General features: G+C 41.8%; 1 protein-coding gene across 2 annotated transcripts in view; it reads left to right on the top strand.

The window, feature by feature from the left end:
* The window catches only part of adcy3a (adenylate cyclase 3a), a 45,264-nt gene extending 31,368 nt beyond the window's left edge, over nt 1-13,896 (top strand). For both annotated transcript variants that reach the window (XM_046398939.1, XM_046398938.1), the window contains exons 13-21: nt 6,609-6,725; nt 6,975-7,249; nt 7,412-7,493; nt 8,460-8,618; nt 8,927-9,073; nt 9,220-9,333; nt 9,544-9,670; nt 10,236-10,360; nt 11,636-13,896. In XM_046398939.1, coding sequence (XP_046254895.1) covers nt 6,609-6,725; nt 6,975-7,249; nt 7,412-7,493; nt 8,460-8,618; nt 8,927-9,073; nt 9,220-9,333; nt 9,544-9,670; nt 10,236-10,360; nt 11,636-11,815 — 1,326 coding nt within the window. In that variant the 3' untranslated portion in view covers nt 11,816-13,896. The remainder of the gene's footprint in view (nt 1-6,608; nt 6,726-6,974; nt 7,250-7,411; nt 7,494-8,459; nt 8,619-8,926; nt 9,074-9,219; nt 9,334-9,543; nt 9,671-10,235; nt 10,361-11,635) is intronic.
* Nucleotides 13,897-18,606: the final 4,710 nt, after the last annotated feature.

Below are 18,606 nucleotides of genomic sequence, written 5' to 3'. Positions count from 1 at the left end.
AACTTGTTGGCCAGCAGTGTAGCAGAGCAGCTCTGGAGGGATGGGCAGGAGGATGACCTGGAAACTGAGAAGACTGGTGAGACTGGCAGTAAATGTAAGACTTCTGAGGTTAGAGGCCAGCAGCAAAGGCAGAACCCCTCTGAAATTTGGGCAGTTGGATGACAGCCAAGGTGAAACTCCTCTGGTGGTCGGCAGCAGGCTATAGGCACAGATGGAATCCCTATGAAGTCCTGTGAAGTGGTTTAAGATCATAACCAGAGTGTGATTTACGGATGTGGGTAGGAACAATCAACTAAGAGTTCGGAGCGTGTATCGGTCAGGCTACCAACTGAGGAAGCGAAGTTGTCGGCTGGGCTGCTACAAGAACCAAGAGAAGATATAGACTGGGACACCAATGGGGATGAAGTGGGCCATCAATGAGGAACCAGAAAATGCTGATAGCAACTCTGTGTTCCTGGGCAGCTGAATCTCTGGGATACTGGGGCAGTAAGGCTGAAGCACTGGGCAGTGGTACAGCTGAAACAGCTGCACAGTCGTGAGGCACATCATTGGAGGAAGCCACACTTTCTTCTGGAAGGCTTCCCAAAAGGTGGCCATATCTTTGTCAGCTGACTTGTCAGTTAGAAAATTAGGCAGCTATATGATTAGAGGAAAACAGGTAGCTGGACAGTCTCTGCTGTGTCCATAGTTGGTTGAGTCATTTTCTCACAAGATGAGGGGAGTTTTTTGACCCAGAGACAGAAGACATTATGAATAGTAGGACTTGAAAAAAACAAAACAGAAGCCTACATCTCACATCTACCGTCAAGGGACACAAGGCTGACACCATCTTACAGAGCCCAGAGCCAGCTCCTCAAAGAGAGGATACGACAGACAAATTTCACCATTGATGCTCTACAGACCAAAACTGAACATACCAAAAAACAGCTGGCCACCCTTCTACTCATCAAAGTGATGGATGAAGTCACCAAACTGACCACAAAAATCCAGACCATTCAACACAACAAGGGTAAGGAGAGACAAAAACTCAAATTTCAAAAACTCAAATATCATTACGCTAGATCCAACCAAACAGACACACACACATGGAGGAGACAGGACCACTCACCTGAACAACAACACATCCAAGAGAAGTGGGTGAAGAACCATTCAGACAGGGAATTGACCCAGTCAGAAAAGGATGTGTTAGCCAAAGGACTCAACTTTGCCATTTCACCACAACAAATCCCAGTAGTGGACCTCATGACAGCCACTGAGTCTGCCATCAAAAACAACAACCTGACTGAGACTGAAGCTGAACAATTCCGGATGAAGGTCACAATCACTCTCTCCAGTGCCAAGGTACCCCCATCTAATATTTCTATAGAGGAACGTAAAGCATTACGTTCACTAGTGGGACACACTCCTCATCACGTCCACAACTCCCAGGATTTTATGAACAAAGTCAAGGAAATCATCATGGACCCAGAGGACACCATGGTCTCCTTTGATGTCACCTCTTTGTTTACTTGCATCCCCACCACAGAAGCCACACAGATGGCAAAAAGATGCCTTTCACAGGATAACACACTTAAGGACAGAACCAATCTCTCTCTAGACCACATCTGTGATTTATTGGACTTTTGCCTGAACACTACTTACTTTCAGTATAAGGAGATTTTTTACAGACAGAAGCATGGGATCACCTGTGTCCCCCATTGTGGCCAACCTTTATATGGAAGTAGTGGAAAGAAGAGCTTTGATGTCCTTTCCTGGAACACCTCCCTCCCACTGGTTCAGATATGTGGATGACACTTGGGTCAAGATCAAGACCCAGGAAGTGAAACGATTCACAGACCACATTAACGCAGTGGACCACTACATCAAGTTCACACGGGAGGACACCAGTGATAACAATCTAGCCTTCTTAGGCTGTACAGTTCACATTGAGGATGACAGAAGCCTATAGTATACAGGAAACCCACCCACACAGACCAATACCCACTGTTTGACTCACACCATCCACTGGAACACAAGATGGGAGTCATCAGAACCCTGCATCACAGAGCTGAGACAGTCCCCACCAGCTCACCAGGACATATGAAGGAACAACAACACCTCAAGTCAGCCCTAAAAACATGTGGCTACCCCAACTGGGCACTCACCAAAGCCACAAAAAAGAAGACCCACCAACAATAAAAAGGACAATAACAGGAAGAGGAGTAACATTGTCATTCCTTCAAACCAGTGATTACACTTAGACAGAAACTGGAGGAAAAAATCCCCAGGGAAAAACAGAGCAATATCATATATGCAGTCCAGTGCAGTGAAGAATGCTCTGATCTTTACATTGGTGAAACAAAACAGCCACTCCACAGAAGAATGGTACAACACAGGAGAGCCACCTCCACAGGACAAGACTCAGCAGTCCACTTACATCTTAAGGAAATGGGACATTCCTTTGATGACAACAATGTCCACATTCTTGACAGAGAGGACAGGTGGTACGAAAGAGGGGTCAAGGAAGCCATCTGTGTTAAGTTAGAAAAACCTTCACTTAACAGGGGCAGTCGTGGATCAGCGGTTAGGGTGTCGGACCCGTAACCGGTGGATCGCTGGTTCGATTCCCCGTACCGGTGTCCATGGCTGAGGTACCCTTGAGCAAGGTACCTAACCCCCACTGCTCCCCGGGTGCTGCACTCGGTCGCCCACTGCCCCGGGTTTGCTGTGTGTGTGCGCACGTCACTTGGGTGGGTTAAATGCAGAGCACAAATTTCGTTGGAGTGAGTTCCCTCCAATGACAAAATATGTCACTTTCATCCTTCATCTTTCATCTTTCAGAGGTGGTGGACTTAGACATCACCTCTCTTGCACTTACATTGCTGTCCTCCCATCCATACCCAGGAAGTTTCACCCCAATTCACACGAAAGCCATAAGAACAATAGGTCGTGAACCGGTTGTACCCGAACTCATTAACATTCTCACAGCCATTAGCCAGTCGTTAGACTCAGATAGCCAGTCGTTAGACCCAGAGGGCCATCATTGGCAGTCAAACTACATAGATAAATTTGCAGGACTATCAGATCCTTTGTTTTATTTAGTTTCACTTATTCACTCCCACTGAAGTGTATGTATTTGTTCCCCACCAGTTTTTTCAGAACTGCTGCTTGGATTAGCAGCGAAACGTATTCAAGCCAAATCTTCACAAGTCCAGATGCCTTGCTTTAACTCTTTGAGTAACAAAACAGAACCACAGAAGAGGGCAAACAGGGCAGATGACCCAACAATCATCTGCTCTGCTACATCTGCTACATATCCAAGGTGGTGCTGTACGAGCAGCAGCAAGTTGTGGCAGCTCTGCCCCCTCTTCTCTTCTTTTTGTTTTTTTCTTGTGTTTTTTTGGCATGTTTCATTTGGTTTGTTTAATGTGGTTGATTCCTGTTGCAAATATGCATAGATGGACACCACTTTTATTAGTTTAGTTTTTTGCTTTTTGGTATTTTTTTGCCCTTTTTGGCACTCCACTGGGAGACCCCTTCAGCTTCAGCCATGGCTCTATTGTTTACACCAGAGATCAGCTGTTAGCTGGGGGCAGCCCTGCCCTTCTGCACACGTAGAAATCAGAGATTCCTGCGGAAACACGTAAGCAAAGGAGAGGCTGCAGAGCGGAACGAAAGATTCAGAAAAGGAAACGGAGGTACAGACCATATTTACCCTCCGTTATTATGGGAAATGTCCGTTCCCTCTCCAGCAAGCTTACGGCACTGATCCGGCTGCAGAGGGTGTACAGATACCGGACTCTGTGGTTTCCCTGGATGGTTTTGAACTTGTGCGTGCTGACTGGTGAGTGGAGGACTGTGGTAAGCGGAAAGGCGGGGGGCTGGCGGTGTTTATTAACGAGAGGAACAAGTCTGCACTAAAGAATTGCTGTTGGAATTTGGCCTTATTACAAGGGAGTGGTTTAATGTGCACATCCCTCCCTTGGCCGATGCTGCAGCCGTCTGTGAGTTGCTCCACAGTGCAGTGACCAGGATGCAGACACAGCACCCACAGTCCCTCCTGCTTATCAGTGGAGACTTCAATTGAGCCTCTCTCTCTTCCACTCTCCCCACATTCACACAGGATGTGAAGTGCCACACCAGGGACAACAAGACAACAAGACTCTGATACTGAGAGTGTCCAGTCATGGACAACACAGTTATGGATAACTGTTTTTGTAGGGCCATCCTCCAGTTTCATTCCAGCCAAAATTACAGATGCATCTACAGCTTATTTATTAATATTAATTTGTTAATAACTGATAACTGTAGGTGCTTTTACCGAGTTAGCTCAATTAGCCCTGCAGATAACAGTGCTATTGTCTGACTCAGCCCTGGGGTGCCAAGAGCCAAAAATGGAAAGAAAACCATCTCTGTATTGTATTCTGTTGTTGAACTGGCCTCTGTTGGTCTTGGAGGCTGTAATAAGGAAAAATAACAATAACAAAATTCACGTAAGTGATGCTCTGATATAAAACTCAGCGGGCACACTGTCTCATTCTGGTAACTAACAAATTTTGGTTATGCTCTCATAAATGACAAGCTTGACACAGACATATCCTGAGTAAAACTCGGAAGGCTTGCAACTAGATATGAATTAACTTCTAACTGGTCTGAAATGAAATGGTCTGAGATGAATACACGTACAGTGAAACCCTTGTATAAAGGGTGGCATGCTGATATACAGCATGTACACACTGTTGGTGTGTGTGTGTGTGTGTGTTTGTGTTTGTATACCCATTGGGGACGGCTAAAAATCAACCTTTGTCAGTAGTCCTTCTGAGCAGCTAGTGGGGCAAAACGTCTTTCTGAGGTCCTAGTTAAGATGAGGGTAAGGGTTTGGAGATAGGCTATCCACAGTGAATCAAAGCCAGTGCAAAAAGGTTAGTTGCTCGAAGTGTGTGTTTGCTTGTGTGTGTTTGCCTGTGGCATGGTGCTGTGATTCCACCTTGTCATGGAAATTCAGATATATTGATAATGAGCAGACAGGCTGGTATTGACCACTGCTGTCACAGGCTGCTCTCAAACCAGGTCAGTCAGCAGTCAGGCAGTCAATTACATGGACTGAGAAAATGCAGAGGTGTTGTAAACAATACTCAGGGCTTGTTAGTACCTCAATATCACATCAAATATCACAATGCAAAAAGCCCACAGTGCCATTTTGATGAAGGCAACACAGTCCATTAACAGAGACTTGTGTATAAATGTGATCATCCTCACTGTACAAGGTTACCAACCACAGAGCATTTTCACAACTGACATTTTGACTTGTCATAGCACAAAAAGTGCAGGTATAACTATAACATTAATAATGACTGCATTTCATGAAGTGTTCCACTCCACTATGGTGTAAGGTTATCTAAATGACTTAATGGAATGGAGCCAACATGCATGTTATTAGTCCCAACTCCTGGAAAGAAGACCTATAGGTTTGACATATTCACCGGTACCTGAGTCTGTTTTGCATTGCTCCACTAATGACTGCAGTCAGGTGATGCAGTCATTTATTTATTATATCACTGTCATTTATCTCCAGTTTCTTCATACTTTTCCTAAATTTCAGGCAATGATGCAACATTCCTAAATAGATAGCTAGCAGAAATTAACTAACACCAAACAAATGTAAGATTGGCAATAAAGTCACTAAAAAGAGAACCAGTAAGTTGTGAGCTTAGGCAGACATAGACCCACAAAGCAGAACACACACACTGTCATGGTGTTTTAACAAATAATTAAAGTTACTGAAAAAAGTCTCAGCTAAGAATAACCAGCTGTCCAAGAAATATAAAGTCCAGAATTCAGAATCCAAAGTTGAGGCAGGTGAGGATACTGTGCTCTGGAGGAAAGAAGATCCAGAGGGAAAGATGGTGGAGACCAAACACTGAGGGGATCCAAGGAAATTTGGAAACCAAGGGAGACACAGTGAAAGCTGGGCGTGATGAGTTGAGAATGGGCTGGAGATGGACTTGAGGCACAAAGAGGCAAAAGTTACTAAAGGCACACAGAAACAAAACCACAAAGTTGATACCTGGCCTGTATGTATCTAGCATTTACCACCAAGCATGACTAAATGATCTGGCAGAGATAGAGCGAATGAGCAGGATTCTTATACTGCAGGTTGGGGTGAAGCTGATTACAATAGATGGTGGAGAGGTGGGAAGGAAAATTAGGTCAACATGCCCAGCTCTAGACAGTTACAGAACAGACAGGACAGACAGAGGCAAACCAAAACACTTGTCAGGGGAAACAGAGAAGAACTCAAAGAGATACGGGGAGAGTACAGATGAGCCCTGACAAATATAGGAGACAATTGGGTCCAAATCTTGACATTTTAGTGCAAAGTATTTGAACTTTGCATTTTGTGTCATAAATATGCATAGCGACTGCCCTCTACAGGTTGAGACCAGACAATTGAATTGTGTGAGTGACTGATTTGGAGGCATGTGACCCTATGTCAGAACTGGTTATGATTTGGGGCTTGAATGCAGGATTTGGCCACGGTCACCCTGAGACCATTTTGCAGGTGCTGAATTTTGTGATTTTGAATGCGCTCTTACACTACCTAATTGGAGTGGTATTTTCTTTGTCAGGTCTCTCCTAAAAAGCTTGTGTCTTTCTCCACCTGGATTGATCACACGCGCTGGGCTCGTAACACCTGGGCCATGGCAGCCATCTTCATCCTCACCATGGCTGACATCATGGATATGGTGAGCTTTTCTATGCTGTTTTTTACAAAAAAAAATGGCCAAACCTGTGTGAGATATGGATTTATCCCCTGAGAGAATTTATTCTGTGAGTGAATTTTGTGTGGAAAATAAAAATGACAGTTTTCAGTGAGCTGTAGGCTTATCTGTATGCCACAGAAAGAAAATTCTCTAAATTCTGAATGTTGCTGCTGCATGGATGTAGTTTGAGAAATGATAGTAATAATAGGTCTGTGTCTCTCTATTATGCAGCTGAGTTGTCTGCCTCGAGTCCACGACTCAGGCAGCCCCACGCTGGCTCCTTCTTCCTCTCCCTGGTCTGGCCCTGACGGTTGCCTGGACAACCCCAAATATTACAGCTACATCGCTGTGCTAGCATTGATGGCTACCACCATGCTGGTTCAGGTCAGTCACATGGTCAAGCTCACACTGATGCTGCTCATCACAGTGGCTACCGGCATTGTTAACATCTACAGCTGGAGGGACATCTTTGACCGCTACGACGTGGCTCGCTTCCAGGACTACAGGTGGGGCAAATAAAGAAGCCAGTATCATCTATGTAATGCACATCATTAGATGTAAACTCTGTGAAACATCTGATAAAGACTAACAATGAACCTTGATGAATGCTCAAGTATTTGGCTTAGTTTCATATAACACATGTAAATTGTTAATGTTTTTTTTCACAGGTCATACCTGGTGCCCTCCAAGTTCACAATGACAATTATGATCTTTATTATGATGGTCAGCTTCTATTACTTCTCTCGACACGTAAGTTTATTATTACACTGTTGAACTTGTTATCTTTTCTCTGTTAGAGGACCTAAAACAATTCAAACTTAGTAATGGGGGGGGCATTCCAGTCTGGGGGGTTTTCTGCATGTTATCACTCTTATCACAGGCTGTCACTATCCAAATAAAGGCAAAGCACCACAAAAATTTATTAAAAATCCATTGAAAAAACAGCTCTTTCCATTAAAGAGAAGAACTGTCTTGAAATCACCTGTCAAGAGGTTTCCTGGGCACTTGATAAGAAAAACATTTTAATGTCAGTGAATGCAGTTTAATTTCTGTGCCAAGTTGATTTCAGTATCATTTCAAAGCTAAATTAATTTGGATGAAGACAGTATGATGCTGAAGTCAAACAAGTGTTTTCCCTTTAGCCTCCTGGTTGTCCACGGGTCAAATTTGGCTTTCATTTAACTGTTAAAAAAAAAATAACAGGGATGGCTCACTACTGCACTCTTCACTCAATTTTTTTTGTTGTTTTGTTTAGTCTTTTATCGTTAGTGTCTCTGGACTCCCTAGGTCAAAAATGACACAGAAGTGCAATGTGCCATAGTTTTAAGCTATTCCTCAGATGATAAATACAAACACATGTGCACATGCATGCACACACACACTTGTGTTTCCGTAACTTTTGGGGACATTACACAGAAGTACAATAATTTCCATTTTTAGTTTAAAAATGTTTAAATTAATATGCTCTGGGCTGGGTCATTTGTCTTCCTCCTCTTCATTTTTTCATATTCTTCCATCTTCTTCCTCAAATGCCCTGTTCCGACTCATTAGTGTGAAGCACTGTAGTTATCAGTGAGGTGCCTGTTTTATCAGTTAAAGAAGAAATGCTCTCTTGAGGCATATATTCCTGATTTTTTGTTATTGAACTGTCCTCTGTCTGCACTGATAAGGGAATATCATTTAGTTTGACTGATATGGCATTGTTTTTGCCTTGAGGTGGAGAAACTTGCCCGCACTCTGTTCCTGTGGAAGATTGAGGTCCATGAACAGAAGGAGAAAGTGTATGAAATGAGACGCTGGAATGAAGCACTGGTGACCAACATGCTGCCTGAACACGTCGCTCGACACTTCCTGGGTTCAAAGAAAAGAGATGAGGTAAGATCCTTACATCGACAGACACCAGGTCAGTTCTTACTGCACTCTATATTAATTTATTTTACCTGTCTGTTTGAACACTTTTCTGTTCCACTGCTGAAATAGTCAGGAAAAGTCAACATGTTAGTTTACTTTCCTGTGAATTATTAGGAAATCCAGAAAGTGTATCTGCTATATTTTAGTTAGCGTTATATCTTCTAAAATCATATTTACTATTTCTTGTAGCATTAAAGGAGTGTTTCATCAAAACCCATGTTTGTTTCCACAGCCTTCTGATGCATGTCTTGTTTATCTGTTGCCTTTCCCAGGAGTTGTACAGCCAGTCCTATGATGAGATTGGAGTTATGTTTGCCTCAATCCCCAACTTCTCTGACTTCTACACAGAGGAGAGCATCAATAACGGAGGGATCGAATGCTTACGCTTCCTCAATGAGATCATCTCGGACTTTGACAGTGTAAGCAGCCTTCCTTATTTCTTTTGTACCTACACATTTGCATAGGTTTTAAGTCATGTAGCATGTTACCAACTTTAGTGCTGACTGCTTGCAGTTTGAGTCTTTCAGTGTGTGTGAATGTAAAGTTTGGCCTGTATCCATGTCAGCTGTTGGATGAACCTCAGTTCCGCTGCATCACAAAAATCAAGACTATCGGCAGCACTTACATGGCAGCATCAGGTGTCACCCCAGATGTCAGCAATGGCTACACCTGCTTGAAGGTCAGCTTAGTCACACAATGACCTACTGTATAAGTCAATAGCTTTGTTTTGTTTTGTTTTTGATTTTCAGTGAGAATAGAATGTGATAACATGGATATAATGACACAGAATTTAGCCTTGTTCTTCCTCGTCAAATTACCATCCCAAATGTGTTTCAGTCTTTCCTGATGATGATGATGTAATTTAAAGTGCTTGCTATTTGTGTGACAGAAGGAGGAGCAGTCTGACAGAGAGCGCTGGCAGCACTTGGCAGACCTGGCAGACTTTGCTCTTGCCATGAAGGTCACACTCATGAACATCAACTATCAGTCATTCAACAACTTCATGCTTCGCATTGGTATGTGCTAAGTCTTCAACCAATTTTGTGTGTGTGTTGAATCATAAGCAAAAGATAATGGCTTTGGAAATATGGAAGGGATGAGATATGCGACAGGTTCAGCATTTGGACTCAAATTTAAGCGTAATGAGGTGCAGACCCTTTAAAACAGTGTACAAATGATTGTACTGTAATTCATTTTCATTTTATGTGGAATAGGAAAGTCTGTTCAAAATGTAAAACCCGGTATTATGGTTTACAATGCCTAGTTATGATGTGAAGTGTGGGATACATAGGAACTGTGCTAAAACATCAGTGTCTGGTGATCTCACTGCTTAAGTTGTTTGTCGTGATAGTTTTTGTAATAAAGCTGTGCCTACTGGTGTGATGGCCTCCCCAGATCCAAGCTGTGCTGTTTACTTGTAAAACTGTTGCTCTAGCTGAAAGATAGACAAAACCATGAAAACAAGGATGGTGGGGTTGATGATGAGCCTTGTTCTCTAAAGTTTGATCTTAACCGTCACTGACCGTACATAACAGTCACAGGGAATGTCTGCATGTCACATGTGGTAATACTCTCCTTCAGGTTTGAATAAGGGTGGAGTGTTAGCAGGGGTGATCGGTGCCCGAAAACCCCATTACGACATCTGGGGCAACACTGTGAATGTGGCCAGTCGCATGGAGTCCACAGGGGTTATGGGAAACATCCAGGTACAGTACTGGGCTTTACTGCAGTTCTCTGAACTTCTCTCTACTTTAAAATGAGTGCAAAACTTTGAACAATGATTTAGTCCAAGGGTATCTGCTGTAAAATTAAACGAGCCAACGTGGCTTGAATAAGTGCTCCCTTCATTATATTCAACACATTCCTGCACTACACTTTTTCATCTAAAATCTTTGTGAAACAAGATAAAAAAGGAAGTTCAGGAAATGTTTGTGTCAGTATAAACTATAATTGATGAAAATTTAACTGGGGCGAGCAAAGCCTGCAGCTCCTTATATGTTCATACGGCTTTTTTTGTTCCTGGATGATTCGTCAATGTGCCTTTTAAGCATTTTTTTTTGGCTGACCACTCCTGGGAACGTTCATCATTGTTCTTAATTTGCAAAAGTAACCACATTTTCATATGTCATCCTTGATAAGACAGTAAGGAATGATTTTATTTTTAAAGAGTGGAAATGTGGCAGTACCACTGTATCTTTGAATAAAGCTTAATCCCACTGAAAAAATAATGTTTCTTGATAGAACACTGGATTTAATTTATTCATTAAACGTAATGGGAAAGGAGCTGCTCATAGCAACAGCCCCATGGAGTATGATCAACTATTAACCTCTTTCAGGTCGTTGTTTTGGTTATGTGACACAATTGCATTTCACTCTCAGTGCTCTCATCAACCTAGTTTCCTGCACACCTGTTCAGCAGCAGCAAAGGGCAGATAGCCACAGTTAGAGACTAACTGATCAATACAGTTGAGTATTTATCAGCTAAAGATCTAGAGATTTCCCTCCAACAGTTAAAAGAGAGTAATTATTGTAATTAAAAATTATTGGATTAGATTCATCAGGTGACATAAACATGACTCAAATGCACACTGTTGTTCTGTGTCTGCTGTATTTGTAAATAGGTAAATTTTATTGTAAGATAGTACTTTTTTTTATTTCATTGATGTGTGCCTCTCAGCTTGTTGCAGTTATTGTACAGCAGTTAGTTCATTCATAATAAGTGAAAAGTCATCAGGAACTACCTCGTCATTCTCATCAATGTTCAATATTCAGTTTTGGTTTTTCAGAGTTTAACAGATTGATATTCCTTTGTTTTCACTTTTCTGTAATCACAGAATCACAATACAATTTCGCCTCCAGTTTTAAACAAATGTTTCACATCAGTCAACAGTCTGAAAGCCTTGTGATGGTGTGTGTGTGTGTGTGTGTGTGTGTGTGCGTGCGCGCACGTGCGTGTGTGTATGTGTATGTGTTGCCCCCAGGTGGTGGAGGAATGCTACAACATCCTAAAAGAGTATGGCTTCCGATTTGTGAGGAGAGGGCCCATCTTTGTGAAGGGAAAAGGGGAACTGCTCACATATTTTCTGAAGGGAAGAGACAAACAAGGCTCATTTGTCAACAGTTCCTCTGTGACACTGCCACACCAAGTGGTGGACAGCTAAAGAACACACACACACACCACACACATGCACACATACACAACAGTCGCATCTTGTGTGTGATAAATGCCGAGAGAACAAGGGAGAGAGTTTTTGGAAGGAGAAATCATTTTCCTAAAAACACTGCGATATCTTCATACACACTTGTGAAAACACACCACTCATTACTGAATACACACACACAGGCAATGGAAAGAGATACACTATATAGACAAAAGTATCCAGAGCATACCTCTTTATGGGGCTATTTTTCAGGGGTTGACCTAGACCCCTTACTTCCAGTGAAGGGAAATCTTAATGCTTCAGCATACCAAGACATTTTGGACAAAGCTGTGCTTCCAACTTTGTGGCAACAGTTTGGGGAAGGCCCTTTTCTATTCCAGCTTGACGGCATCCCAGCGCACAAAGCAAGATCCATGGCTGGATGAGTTTAGTGTGGAAAAACTTGACTGGCCTGCACAGAGCCCTGACTTCGACCCCAGCGAACACCTTTGGGATGAACTGGAATGGAGACTGCGAGCCAGGCCTTTTTGCTGTCTTTGTATTTAGAATGCAATGTCATTAAAGTCCCCATTGGTGTAATGGTCAGGTTCCCCAATACTTTTATCTATATAGTGTGTGTACCAGTAGAGACTTTTTACTAAATGTGATTGAAGTCTGAGATACCCTGAGATACAAATACATATTTTCTCACTAACCTCTCTGTGTCTAGTCATGTGGATCATTTTGATTGTATTTGCTAATGCACCCCTACCTTAATGTGATAGAGATGAATGGAATTTCATTAGTAACTGAAGTACAGAGGAAAATGTGCGGCTGTAGACTAGTTCACATTCTCTTGTGACAAAACCAAAGTGGTCTGAAATGTTTTTTTTTCTGTCATACTGAAAGTCTCTCTCTCTGACCCATGTTCTAGTGCTCCTTAATGCTGGACATCTGTCACAACTGCTGCAGCTCAATTAAAATGATACATCAGTTTTAGCAGTGTGTGGTCCTACAGACAACACCATCAAACATATTGCACAAAACCTAACAGCACAATGAAAAATTTAAAGTGCCCCTAAACTTTGAGAAATCAACCGTCCTGTGTATATTTTGAGTCAGTGTCAGGAAATGAAGTATGCAACAAAGGCTGGAATCAAAAGAAGAATGTTATGTGGCTCCATCAGCATTCAACTGTCACATTAAACTACTTTTGTTTGCCAAACAGATTGAAATGTAAGGCAGATGTATTCAAATGAAAACTGTGATTTTAGTTTAACATTTCAGTACGAGGGTACCTAATTCAAACTGATGTAATACAGTGATGAGTGATGGGACAGTGTATCTCTTTTCTTTCTAGAAAACACACTCACTCCTTTTCTTTCTAGAAAAGAGATACACTAGAGTGTGTGTATTTTTCTACAGTGAAAGTATTCTGTCTTTTATTCTGATATAGGAAGTACTGTGTTCTTTCTGCTTCTCAGAACACTACACTGCTAGCTGCTTCAAGTTGAAGTATAACACACATCTGTACTGTGTGTTGTAGGAGAGGGACAGGTGACAGTATCATGACAAATATGTCTCACACCAATTGTAGATTGATGGAAGTGCCTATTACAGCTGCTGTGATCATAGTGTTTTCTTTTTAATTGATGAATGCCATGGCCCTCTACAGGCAGGGAAAATTCCACAGTGCTTACAACTTGGGTTTTATTTTTGTAGCTCAAACCAGCAGGTTAGTCTCCAAATGACTTGTTTTCCTGACTTCTTTAGTGATGTCTACTTGAAAAAACAATCTTAGCAATTTACTTGTTGATTTACTTGTTCCAATGTTAAGAAATAGAACTACGTTTTTTCCTTTAAGTGCATGGTGCTTGTGAAAAAAGGAGGCTGTAATTAAAACTTTAGGTAAATAGAGAAAGTAATATATGACATGATTTCAAGATGAAACATGAAACCATTAAAACATTAAGTTGAACTTAATGGATAAATGCCATTTCCACTTGGTATTACCTTATGATCTGTTTCCGGATAATTATATCTCATTACAAAGCCTTTGAATTAATTCATTAATGAATTAATAAATGTTCTGGTCATCTCGACTCTGTCTTCACTGTCCTCAAATGAGCAATCTAACTTTCCAGTCAGTCTGTTTCTGACAGTGAAAGGAGCCACCTAGAAGAGATCTTATGTTGATAGCAGGTAAAATGCACTCTCATTTTTCCATTGAATTCTAGCCTTGGGGAATCTGGTCTGTGTGGTCACAAAAATATTTGAGTGCAGGTGGAAATTGCAAGAAGTATAAAGCAGGAAAAATAGATATCACTTAAATCTGTGTGGCTATGTGGACACAGACAGCAGTTGACCTAATTCCAGGACATTTTGGACCAATTGCAAACAAGGTGTTTTTGAGTGATGATGAATAAAGCTGCACAAAATCTATATGATGGCGTGACAAGTGGGCATGCTCACATGCAAGGTTTTTGGCCACAAACCTGTTTGTTTGCGACAACACACCAGATTTGTTTGCAGTTAGAAAATGGGATTTTTACTTTAATTTAAAGGCTTTGACATGACAGCAGTGACATGCAGGAGAATGAGTTTGAATTAGTTGTATTTTTTGTTGTTGTATTAATTAGTTGGAATTGAATGTATTTAGGGAGCCACTCATCTTTACTTTGATGATTGCAAAGGCCATTAGTCTTTCTGTAGAATGAGATGAAAGTGCAATAGTTTCTTCTACAAACCCGACATGCATCTCTTAAGAAAAGGTTCAATCATTCCTGACCCTTTAATTGATATATTTACAATGTAATGTACATGTTCTGTTCTATTTAAAGAAAGGGAAAGAGGACTGAAGGACTGTGCATACAGTTTGTGCAGTGTTTATTGGTCCGATTTATTTATTTGAAATGATGGGGACATTCTTTGTTTGTTTGTTTTTTCTTACACAAATGTGAAAGTGCCAATGATAAATGAATGATTTTAGATGTAAAAGCCAAAACCTGAACTACATTTGTTTCATGATTTGCATTTTAATAAGAATCTCAGGCTTGGGAACAAAATAGCACTTTGAATAGATAGATATATAGATGCTTTATTGATCTCAAGGGAAATTGAGTAGCTATGTGTCTTGATTCCAGGTGTGGTCACTGCAGAATTTTTTTTAACTAAGTACCAACAGAAGAACACTGAACAAATGTCATCTTGAGATGTTGGAGGGCCGGCTGATGGCATCAAAAGGCAATGAACTGATTCAAGTCTGTGTTTCTAGTTGTTATTACTAATCCTGGATTTGATTCAGAACAGATCTGTTTTTTGTATACCGGATTAGACATAATGTAGGTCTACCTAGCCTGTTTTGAGCAGTTCATCCCAATCTGGTTTTAAGTAGAAGAATTTCTCAGTCAGTGTACCCATTTCATTTGTTTCTCATAGTAACATGAGTTGATTAAAAAATCTAATAAAGAAAAACCACTCTCATGATTACTGCACAGTCAGTGGAAACTTTTGCACGTTGACTCAATTTCCAAGGCTGACAAGGGCATCAGCTACTCGGTCAATCAAACACTGTGATAAAATGTAAATCCGTTGTTTCTCTTTAACCCTTGTGTGGTGTTCACATTTTTGTTATTCATCCAGTGTTCGGGGGTTTGGTGGACCTGCTGCATTTTGGGGTTTTTATTTCAACACAATCGAACATTTTTATATTAAAATACTCAATTGATGTTTACTTCATCTAAATTACAAGCAATATAAGCAGAATATATGGTTAATATTTGAACTTTACCTTTGTTAGATCACATTTATGATTTAAAGTGCTACTCGTTTTTCTCTTTTTTTTTAAATAAAATGTAATAAAAAGCAAAATCAATTATAATCAAGATATGTGAGGAAAAATTCAACAAATTTACAAATGAAGCAAGGTTTTTCATTATTGATTTTTATTTATTTGAACTTCATTAGAAATTTAACCCATTCAGGTCAGTTTGCTTGGTCCCTGAATGGTATCAGCTACACACCAATGGTGACATTAGGCCCAGGGTTGTAAACAGGAGGAGGCCGTGCACCCACTTGTCTCACACTGTCCTGATGGCAGCTAGCTTGTCTCTCTGCCATCTAGTTGGTCTGTCGTCTCGGTTATTAAAGCAGATAATTCTGGAAATTATGTGGAATTTTTCCAGAGACATTGTTGCCCTGAAAAGTTCTCTGCTAGTTTTTGCATCCCTCAGGGATTCTGTGGATTCCCCTTTGGACCTGAAAACTCCAGTAAGGATAAGAAAAAGCTCAAAAGAAGACTTGATGTCATGCATATGACTAACTGCCATGCGTGTTGGCCCTGGTTGCATCCTTATCGCACTGGCAGCCATACGGGTCCCACAGACCCAAACGCCATACAAGGGTTAAGTCATCTTTAACTCTTACCTGAAAAGTTTTCACCCTCACATTAAATTGTTAGATACATCTCCCCACCACCCTCTGAAACTGCCCTTATTGGGGTGTTTTTGCTGTCCTTTTTCTGTAGCCACAACCAGTAGCTTCCTTTCTTGGGTTCTTTGATCTCTCTCTTTGATCACCCTGTGGAGGTTCAGTCCAGCAATTACAGGAGCACAGAGAAGTTGAACTGTCGACTTCCCAGCAAAGCTCCTGCACCTAACTTGCACTGAGTGGATATTCTGGCCCAACCAGCCTCTTTGTGCTCCAAGTCAGAGTACTAATGCCGCTTGAATTTGTGAGCTGCTGAGAGTTTGACGATGAGGACCCCCCCCGACAACTGTGGACCACACTGACCATCACGTCTGATCAAGGGATGTTGGTGTTATCTCATGGAAACACTAGTTGCATCTGCCCACATCTCTCATGCCTTTCCAGGAAGAAGTATCGACGGTGATCTTCCAGCTGTTGGTTTCTGCTGGTTCTCTCTTGGCTTGACAAAGACAATGCAAGGGTGTTTGGGACCTGCAGAGTTGTTTGTCTTCATCCTGCACTTCTCCATCAGCTCTGTCAGTTTCCTCAGCACCTTTGTGTCACCACCTGGAGAGTTCCTGCATCAGCGACACCTTACACCCTGACAGTATGTGCTGGAGGCCTGCGTTGTTATTGCTGCATAGACGGCACTTGTCCTCACTCTCAAACTACTGGAAGGGCTTTCAGGGGCATGGCAGAGTGTCATAGGCCATCCTTATGATGAAGCTGAGTCACAACTGTGGGGTTCACCAAATGTCTGCCTGACTAATGGCTGTGTTTGTGGTAGTCTCCCATCATATCCATGCTCCCTGTAGGCCCTGGGATACAGACTTGATGAGGTAATGCTCCTGCTCCAACTATGTGACCTCCTCCATAACCATGGTCTTCCTTTGTTCCCCGGTGGCCTTGGACCAGAGCTGCACCCAGCTCAGTCCTGAATGCTGCAGCCTGCTGATGGCTTGGTCCACCTGTCCCTGAGCACTCCATTGTCGCCCTGTATGGACAGCCATCCTCCACAGGAAGTCCCCAGATTCCCTTAGCCTGAGTACAAGGTGGGTTTTCTCCTGCCAGTATCCATAGGTGATGGACTATAGCAGGAGCTGCAGGGCATATACGCATATAAGATATCCTCAAAACATTTTTTATTAAAGCATACATAAAGATTCTCTAATATTTGTTTTTTTGGAGAAAAATATATATATATAAATATGTGAATCTATGAATATGCAAATATTTCTCATTTCCAAGTCCAACTCCTGGATGTAAGATGTCACCTTGCTTCACTGTAAAAAGTCCATTCTCAGTGTATGTGTTCTGCAAGCTTTAAGTTCACATATCACACTTGAAAATGATGAATATTGGAGGTGAACTGGCTTCAACTGGCTACTACTGAAACTAGTAGCCAAGAACAAAAACATAGTGTTGCGGGCGGCACGGTTGCCTCACAGCAAGAGGGTTTCCACGAACAGGTCTGGGTCTGGACCCTTCTGTGTGGAGTTTGCATGTTCTCCCTTTGCCTGTGTGGGTTTTCTCTGGGTACTCCACCTCCTCCCACAGTCCCAAATTAATTTACCTGGCTACTCTACATTCCCCCTAGGTGTGAGGATGGATGGATGGACACAGTGTTTACAGGGAGGGTAAACAAATCCTCTTCTGTAGGCTTTAACTACTGCGGGATAGACAGCAGGAAGCAATTGTGGTCTGAGCAATGGGGCCCTTGGCTCTTGTTTGATAATAATATCTTGTTTGATAGTAAAGGTCACATCAGTGTCCACTGTGGTGGAAAATTTTGTATGCTTTGTAGTAACAATGATATAATGTATTACTTTTACTTTATACTTGATGTAGTTAATCTGTAGCTTTAGTTGTGTAGTGTTATAGTGACTAAGCAATGACCTGGTGAACTGACTGTTAAAGTCCTGTTACAAATAACATCCTGGGTAAAGCAGAAGGCAGGAAGAGATCTACATATCACAAGAGATAACACCTAGTCATAAAACCCTGAATCGGGGCACAACAGGTATTGTATCCTGTCTGTTTCCCGTCAACCTGTGAAGGAATGTTTTTGAAACTCCAAACAAAGGACCAGAAACACATCAGAAAGTTATAAAATGGGATGAAGTCTTCAGCCAGTGGGGCACAACTCTGAACCGCTGAGATCAAATTGATCAACGACCACGTTGTCAGGTGAGTTACGGAAAAGAAAATAAAAAAAAAAGGGAGGGAGGTGGGGCTATTTCTGTACTGGGGGGGGGGGGGGGGGATAAAAAAATTAAAAGGGGAGGTTATCATAGCGTGCATTTCTCTTTGGTTAGTGTTCAAGGATTCCAGTCATATTCAGACCG

The sequence above is a fragment of the Scatophagus argus genome, chromosome 9 (assembly GCF_020382885.2).
Source record: "Scatophagus argus isolate fScaArg1 chromosome 9, fScaArg1.pri, whole genome shotgun sequence".
NCBI classification, from domain to species: Eukaryota; Metazoa; Chordata; class Actinopteri; family Scatophagidae; genus Scatophagus; species Scatophagus argus.
Note: the sequence above shows the minus strand (reverse complement) of the source record. Positions and strands in the feature narration are given on the sequence as shown.